This window comes from Arachis hypogaea, chromosome 20 (genome assembly GCF_003086295.3).
Source record: "Arachis hypogaea cultivar Tifrunner chromosome 20, arahy.Tifrunner.gnm2.J5K5, whole genome shotgun sequence".
Lineage (NCBI taxonomy): Eukaryota > Viridiplantae > Streptophyta > Magnoliopsida > Fabales > Fabaceae > Arachis > Arachis hypogaea.
The window spans coordinates 133,998,737-134,007,740 of NC_092055.1; the positions used below are offsets into that span (position 1 = coordinate 133,998,737).

Below are 9,004 nucleotides of genomic sequence, written 5' to 3' on the forward strand. Positions count from 1 at the left end.
AAATTATCACAATTTTTATTAAATGCAGGTCAACGAAGAGCATTGGGAACCCTTCAGAATTGGGAGAAATGGACTCACAATCTCACACCTCCTCTTTGCGGATAATCTTCTTCTATTTGCGGAAGCTACTCAAGTGCAAATCGAAATGATTAAGGACTGCCTAGACAGCTTTTGTAAAGCCTCAGGTCCTAAAGCTAATGCAACCAAAACCTCTATAGTGTTCTCTAAAAATACTGGTGCGAATATCAAGGCAGGTATTTTGGCCAAAACAGGTTTCCAAGAGAGTAAGGAGATTGGAAGATACCTAAGTGCCATGCTAAACAACAACAAACAGGGCAAGGAGAATTATAAAACGGTTCTGGAGAGAGTCCAAGGAAAACTCAAGGGGTGGAAAAGTAAGTGTTTATCACAGACGGGAAGGATTACTCTTGCGCAACCTGTTATTAGCCCAAGTCTAAATTTTGAAATGCAGCACGAGAGAATTCCCAAGTCCATATGCAGGAAAATAGAGAAAGTTCAAAGAAGCTTCATTTGGGGAGATGATGAAAAGAAAGAAATTACCATGCAGTGAATTGAAAAACTTTATGCCGCACAAACATGAGGGGGGCTTGGGTTTCAAAAATTAAACTTAATGAATGAAGCTTTCCTTTACAAGCTCATTTGGCAACTGAACTAGGAACCAGAACCTCTATGGGTAAAAGTATTTCGACACAAGTACAGATACAAAGAACACCAAAATGCACTACCAAGCGCCAAAAGTTCAGATTCATACCTGTGGAGAGAGCTAGTCAAATTATGGCCCAGATTCAACCAGATGTCCTTCTCCCTTATTTGAAATGGACTTTCCACTAAATTCTGGACCAATTATTGGGTTGAAGAGGTGGGATCCCTGCTGCCATTTACAATACAGAACAATTTAGACATGGAAAGCACAGTTTGGGAATGGAACAATGCAAGCGATGAATGGAACTTAATAGAACTACAGAGATATACCTACCTGAAGAAATCATCAAGAAGATCTTAGCGCACCCCCACGAAGGATTGCAAATGGAGAAGACAAATTAGTTTGGATTCATTCAGAGGATAGTGAATTCTCTACTGGTACGACCTTTAAGGCACTGGCAGGGTGGTCAAAACCATACCAATTGAGTTAGATGACCATATGGGAATGGAGGGGGGCGCAAAAAGCAAAGGTTTTTGCCTGGAAGATGTGTCACAACAGACTACTCACCAACGCCAGAAAAGGCAGAATGTATGGAGGACAAGGAGATTGCCCCTTTTGTGCCGGAAAACAAGAAGACGCGCGCTCCATGCTTTAAGGAACTACACCAGAGTTACACAGATTGGATGAATTTGTTAAACCCAAAAGAAGTACCTAAATTTTTTGCCCTCAATTTTGAAGATTGGACACAATTCAACTTATTCAACCAATTGAATATAAACCCTAACCTTAAATAGAAAGACATATTCATTGTCACCGTCTGGAAGATCTAGAACTGGAGAAACCGGGAGGTTCACGAGCAGAACTATCGGAGACTGCCCCACCCTCACCTGCAGATTTTGAAGGAAGTAGAAGAGATTAGGGAAGCATTTGACAATGAAAAAAGAAAGAAGAATTCACAGAAGACCCAGAAAAGAACAACTCATCAGATGGCACCCCCCCTCCTTGTGATTGGATCACTCTCAACACTAATGGATCTATGAGTGCGTTCACCAAAAAGGCCGAGTGTGGAGGTTTATTGAGAAATGAGAATAGTAAATGGATAGGAAAATTTTTGTTCAACATAGGCAGCTGCACTACCTTCAAAGCAGAATTGTAGGGAATAGATCAGAGTCTCAAATTGGCTTGGACTATGGGTTTGAAAAAAGTTAGAGTGGAATGTGACTCGAAGGCTGTTATAGAAATCATCAATAGTCCTATAAAACAGAGAATAGAACATTCTTGAATAAATGACCATTTGTACCCATGAGAGATGAAAACACTGACATTTGTACCCATGAAAGCTCGAAACTAATCTTGTACCCATGATAGATGCTGTCCGTGTGACAAAAATGCCCTGGCTTGAATCTGAGCTTGGTTCGTGGATTTCCGAACCTACGTGGCACTCCCAACCCTCCCCCCAAATCTGAGCCAACCATTCACCATCATCATCTTCATCTTCTTCACCATCACCATAACTATAACCTCCATAACCTCCATCACCATCACCTCAGCACCGCCACAGCCACCTCCCTTCACCACAACCTTCGGCGATAACCCACACCGCCGTGCCCCTTTCTCTTATTCTTCCCCTCTTCTCACCTCCGCTGAGCCTAGAAACCACAGCACCAGCAGGAAGAAGCAGAGCGTGAGTGAGTGAGTGAGTGTGGGGGTGGTGTCAAGTGTCAACAATGGACATCAACGGTCTTAAATCCCTTAACATACCAAACACTTCTCATTTCCGCCCAAAGCTTCCCCTTGTTCGCCGATTCACTTTTCTTCACTTCAGATCCAAACCCACCACTTTTCTCTCTCTTTCTTCGCCATTCTGCTCTCTCAGTAGTCCCTCTGTCTCACAAACTCCTTAATTTCAGTTTTCTTGCTACTCATATTTCATTTTTATGCTTCTTCCTTTCATTGAGTCCAATTGTCTACTTATTTATTTATTTATTTATTTTTATTATATGTTGCAGATGCGAATGGTGCCGCTGAGATAAACAAGGAAGGAACTTTGCCTCGGGGTGTTGGAGAGGCCTTGAATGGAGGAGCTTCACATTCCAAGGTTCTTCAGGTTGTGCTTGTGTCCCCTCAGGTACGAATTTAGATGACAGTTATTACTATTTAGTTGCTATCTGTGGAGAGAAGGAGCTGGCGCTGTGGTTTTTGGGCTCAGCGGAGATGAGAAGAGGGGAAGAAGAAGAGAAAGGGGCACGGCGGTGTGGGTTGTCGCCGGAGGTTGTGGTGAAGGGAGGTGGCTGTGGCGGTGCTGAGGTGATGGTGATGGTGAAGAAGATGAAGATGATGATGGTGAATGGTTGGCTCAGATTTGGGGGGGAGCGTTGGGAGTGCCACGTAGGTTCGGAAACCCACGAACCAAGCTCAGATCCAAGCCAGGGCATTTTTGTCACACGGACAGCATCTATCATGGGTACAAGATTAGTTTCGAGCTTTCATGGGTACAAATGTCAGCGTTTTTATCTTTCATGGGTACAAATGGTCATTTATTTAACATTCTTTTTGTATTTACAGAAAAAGCAATAGATGTGTTGATTATCTGGCATGTAAAAATTTAAAATTAGATATTGAGTTCCACTTTTGGAATATTCCTCCAAGAGAGATAATAGTCTTTTTCTCAGATGATGAACAAGGGGTAACTTTAGTTTGTAATTAGAACTCTCTTTTTCCAAGTTTCTTTACCTCGTTTCTAAACCAAAAAAAAAAAAAAGTATTCTATTTGATCTTTCAAAGATCTGACTAGGGTCATATATTTATTAATTACTAAAGACACGTACCTTCATTGAACTGGAGAATCACATTCATCAATTGACGTCTCTATCTTGTGACATACTGGAATACGAATGCCTCCACAATTGAACCATTACTCCACATGGAGACGAAGATTCCATTACTCCAAGGAACCTTTGAAGTTTCAACGGTATATATAAAACCATTTTAATTTAAAAGAGATTTCCGTTTACACACCATTTTTTACTAGTCAAAAATAACCTGATAGCCTTGTATTATAACTATCTAACTATAAATTTAAAAAGAGAAAATAAAAATGAGATAAGTAAAAATAAGTGAATATCTCAATATAATTAGTAATTGTAAATTGAGTATACAAATATTATTTCTCTTTCTCTGTTTTATTAAAAGTAGTTTTACTTGTGATTAATTATTGTACTATAAATTAGAATGATTTGTTTAATAAAATAATATGTTGAGAATTAAAATGTTGCATTAAGAATTTGGTTCAATGTAAGAGAACCATCTTGGGTACTACTTTATTCTATATAAGTTTGTTCAATGTACGTAATTTAGCGCAGGGAAATAAAAAAGAAAAAAAAAAAACTCAATTGAACCGTGCCGAACACGGTTATAGACTAGTTTATTTCACACATGGAACATTCTGTCGCACTTTTTCTTAGTATAAATAAGAGGCAGTATGTAGTTGCATGTAGAAAAGCATTGAATCTATTCCAAGGAAACAGGAGAAATTAAAAATTAAAGAAGAAAGTGGTCCTTTCCGTATCTCTCTCTTTCCATAATATTTTCCTCAAATTAATTGTTGAATCGATCTCTCTACTATTGCATCAATGGCTGTCTCAGTTTCAGACAGAAGCAGCCATTCTTCTTCTTCTCTGATCCCCAGCTTCCTCTACTCCTCCTCTTCCTCTTCTTTGTCGTCTTTGTCATCAGGTTCTTCAGGTCAGAACTTTATGATTGGTTCTCCCAAGGAACCTTCCGGAAGACGAATTGAGATGTTCTCGCCGGCGTACTATGCTGCTTGCACCGTCGGGGGAGCCCTCTGCTGTGGCCTCACTCACACGGCGGTTACGCCTCTTGACCTTGTCAAATGTAACATGCAGGTCAGATATTTTTATTTTCAACATGTTAGATAAACTAAATTAGTTATTAAAATCAGTATAAAATTAAAATGCATGAATAATATTATATGATTAATAATAATTTGTATTTATATTTATAAAATTTTATACACAAAAATATATAATTTGTATTTGTAATATTTATTTGTTAAAAATAATTTAGTGTTTGTGTTGATAAAATAATAGTCAAAAATACTAAAAATTATTGGTTTTGAATTTTTTAAAATGCATATTAAAATATAAAATATACATTTAAAATAAACTAAACTACATATATTTATACACAAATACATGATAACTGATTTTAGTATGTAAATAATATTTTGTTTTATTTTTCAATCAATAATGTAATCTTTGTTTCCATTAGTCACCTTTTGACTGCGCTTTAATTTTGATTAAATCATCATGTAATGATTTTTCTTTGTCGTGTTTGCATAAAGATACCTTCATATGAGTAGTGACTAAATATAATAAAAAATGAGTGGAACATTTTTTTTTGTTTTATTTTTAGTGTATATTTTTTTATATATATTCTTAAGTTTTAATTTAACTAATGTATAGTTGGCGTTGAACATTATTATAATTTCAGATTGACCCTGTTAAGTACAAGAGCGTCTCTTCTGGATTCGGAGTTTTGTATAGGGAACAAGGGCTTAGGGGATTTTTCAGGGGATGGGCACCTACCCTTCTCGGGTACCATGCCCAAGGTGCCTTCAAATATGGACTCTATGAGTACTTCAAGAAATACTATTCCGATCTTGCTGGCCCTGAGTTTGCAACTAAGTATAAGACCCTCATCTACCTTGCCGGTTCGGCGTCTTCCGAGTCCATTGCTGGGCTTGCACTCTGTCCGTTTGAGGCCGTCAAGGTTCGAGTTCAGACTCAGCCTGGCTTCGCCAGAGGACTCTCCGATGGCCTGCCTAAGTTGGTCAGAGCGGAAGGAGTCTCAGGGTATGCTTGTAATTTTCACAAATATTGATTGCTTTAATTACAAGAAATGTTACACAAACTCATTTTTCTTCAAACATTGCATCGTATCATTTAGCATATAAAGTGTTTTCGCGTGAAGATGATAGCTAAGATGTTGATACGTATTATGTTAAGTATTTTAGACAAAGTACTTAATAAAGATTTTTGCTTGTTAATACTTAAAAAGTAAAGCTCTTATATTAATGTTGGATAATGGAAGAATGAACACAATGTTTCTCATGTTAGATACTTGCTATATGGTGTTGTTTCAGGCTGTACAAGGGACTTGTACCTCTGTGGGGACGGCAGATTCCATGTAAGTTGGTGGTTCTTGTTCTTTTTTTATTTTTTAATCTCTCAACTTTTCACATTTCCTGCTATGTTCAACAAAATCCGGTACCAGGTTTTATTTTTTCGATTTTTAAACCGGTTTTACTTAAAAAGACCAGTTCCAATTTGGTTATTAAACCACAAATTGGTTTGAATTTGGTTGGGTTTGAATTTCATACAATCCAATCCATTCACAACTATACTTTCAAGTCCCCCATTAATAGTTAGATACCAGTTAATTCAGTTATCATTTCTGCATTCCCTCCTGAATCATCTCTCTTACAAACTCCTTTACTCATTGGTGTCTGAAATCATGATCCAGCTATATATGATTTGCTCAAATGACTTTTATCATGAGACAGATAAATAACAAATCCAATACTCTGTTAATAATTGCATGCAAGTGATAGTACATAGTAGCAATTTCATCATAAATAATAACATACCTAGTAACTTACAAATAGGGACAGAACTACATCTCCTATGACAAAAGTTTTATGTGTGTATTCTAGTTCTCTTAAGTGGTAATAAAGGGGATAGAACCCAACACTTGTTTAAGTTGACGAGTGAACTAACAGCTCAACTAACCCAAGTTGCCTGTAAAAGTTAGTTACATTGAGTAATTGAAGCATAATAAGATAATTAAATTTGTAATAATTGCAGATACAATGATGAAGTTTGCTTCATACGAGAACACAGTGGAGATGATATATAAGCATATGATTCCCACAACAAAGGAAGAAAGCAGTAAAATGGTGCAACTTGGTGTGAGCTTTGCAGGTGGATACATAGCTGGAATATTATGTGCCCTTGTCTCTCATCCTGCTGACAACCTTGTCTCTTTCCTCAACAATTCTAAAGGGGCAACTGTTGCTGATGTAAGTAGAGTAACATATATATAGTATTCAATTCAATTGTTTTCTATGAATGAAAAATATGGTGTCATGTGAAATATTGACAAGTTTGTTTATTAATTTGTTGCAGGCTGTTAATAGGCTTGGATTATGGGGACTAGCAACCCGTGGTCTGCCTCTTCGTATATTTATGATTGGAACACTCACTGGATCTCAATGGCTCATTTATGATTCATTCAAAGTTGCTGTTGGCCTGTAAGTATATTTTTTTTTCCCCAATTTAAGTCATATATATAAATATAATTGAGTTTAGTTGCAATACCCCCAAAAAAATGTGTTATATATTGTTATTGAATTAATAGTTAAAATGATTGAATTTGATTTTTGAAGTTATATAGTTCTTAAAAAATACAACTACAAGTTAGATAAATCATTTTATTAATAAGATAATAATATATAATATAAATTATTTTATGATACATCATTGTCTAATTAAAAAGAATTAATTTAGTTCATTTTTTACGTCTAACAAATAAAATGATACACACTTTTAGCCAATTTGGATAAAAAAAACTTCATTAAGATCTTGAAAAAAGAGCTTAAAATATAAGAGTTTATATTAAAATTAGTTTATAAATAAATTATTTTAAATTTAATTTTTAATCACAGAAAAGAAAAATTGAAAAAAGTTACTTTTTTTTAACTTTATAAATATTTTAAATAATTTTTTGAAAAGTCACAAGTTAAATTTAAAAAATATACCAAATAATAATATTGTGACTTTTCGTAATTTAAAAATTAAATAAAGTAACTTCTGAACTTTTTCAAACAAATCTTTAATATTTTATAAATTATTTTGACAACTAATTATATTATTATGCTAATATACAATAATATTCTTTCATTTATTATACTTTATTGAAAATGTTATTATAAAATTTCACAAAACATAGACATATCAACAGTAATCTATACTAGTTTTTTATAAGAAAAGGTTAATATTTTTATGTATAAAAGCTATATCATATACAATCTTGCTATGAAACAATAAAAATAGTAAAAAAAAAAATTGCACATCCAATATTTAATAGTTATACATCTAAATCCATATTGACTGTTTTTATTGTCTTTTTGTATTGATATTCTCTTATATAATGTTATTTTATTTTAAAAGAGTTCAATAAATAAATTACATATCGAAAATAATTTGATATATCATGTTCTGCATTTGTATGATCTAACGATTTTTTTAAAATATTTATAGGCCAACTACCGGTGGTGCTGCTCCTGCCACTACTACTACTCTTGCTTCCGATTCTACATCTCAGAGGGCAATAGAAGTTGCTTGATCGCAAACATTATAAAAATTAAAAATCATTAAGTATTGTTGGATTTGCTAGAAGCATTAGTTTTTTCTTTTTTCTTTCAAAGATTAGTGATTTTATTCATTTCAAAAAAAGAATGGAGGTGTCCAAGTTTGGGAATAAAGAAAGAAAAGAGGGGAACTCCCACGGACGGATCTATTCATTAGGGTGTGGGACAAGCGCACCCACTATAATTTAGAATTTTATTGAGTAGTATATAATAATAATATTTATTTGCTTTTACTAAATTATTAAATTTAATCTCACAATAATTTTTTATTCAATTTTCGACACTTAATAGCTAATTTGAGAATTTCATATTAGATGTCCATTATAATGATCAAGTTTTAAATTTAAATAAGATTGATGTTTTTTCTTAGAAATCGACTCGAAAGAATATTATCTATACATTTGTATTTCTTCTTTTAAAATTAGTTTTAGTTTTTTTCATAATAACTACAATAATTAAATGAACGTTTTCAACTAATCATCAAGAGCTAATTGTATGAAAGTTGAGTTTTAAATGATTGTTTAACAACGACATATACAAAAAAAAATATTTTAATTATATTGTCAAGGTTTTAAAATATGAAATATAAAAAACTAAATTTTAAATTATATGTTATTATTTAAATTACTATTTTAGTATTTTAATTTGTAATTAGATATTTTGAAACCTAATCATATTTTATAATAATAAAATATAATTATAACAACAATTATGATACGTATACATAAAATAATCATTTGTACATAATAAATCTTAAAATATAAATTTTGAAATACAAAATACATATTAAAAATAAGTTAAATGATATATGTATTTATACACAAATTTATAGTAGATAATTTGATAGCTAATTTTTTATATAAACGTAATATTTTTATTATAAAAATTAT

General features: G+C 33.4%; 1 protein-coding gene across 1 annotated transcript; it reads left to right on the forward strand.

The window, feature by feature from the left end:
- The first annotated feature begins 3,915 nt into the window (after positions 1–3,915).
- Positions 3,916–8,352, forward strand: LOC112784991 (mitochondrial phosphate carrier protein 2, mitochondrial). The gene is made up of 6 exons (XM_025828388.2): positions 3,916–4,569; positions 5,177–5,538; positions 5,829–5,872; positions 6,550–6,764; positions 6,871–6,995; positions 8,005–8,352. Exons 1-6 carry the CDS (start codon positions 4,297–4,299, stop codon positions 8,087–8,089), a joined length of 1,104 nt encoding a protein of 367 aa, XP_025684173.1. The 5' UTR covers positions 3,916–4,296; the 3' UTR covers positions 8,090–8,352.
- The last annotated feature ends 652 nt before the right edge of the window (positions 8,353–9,004 follow it).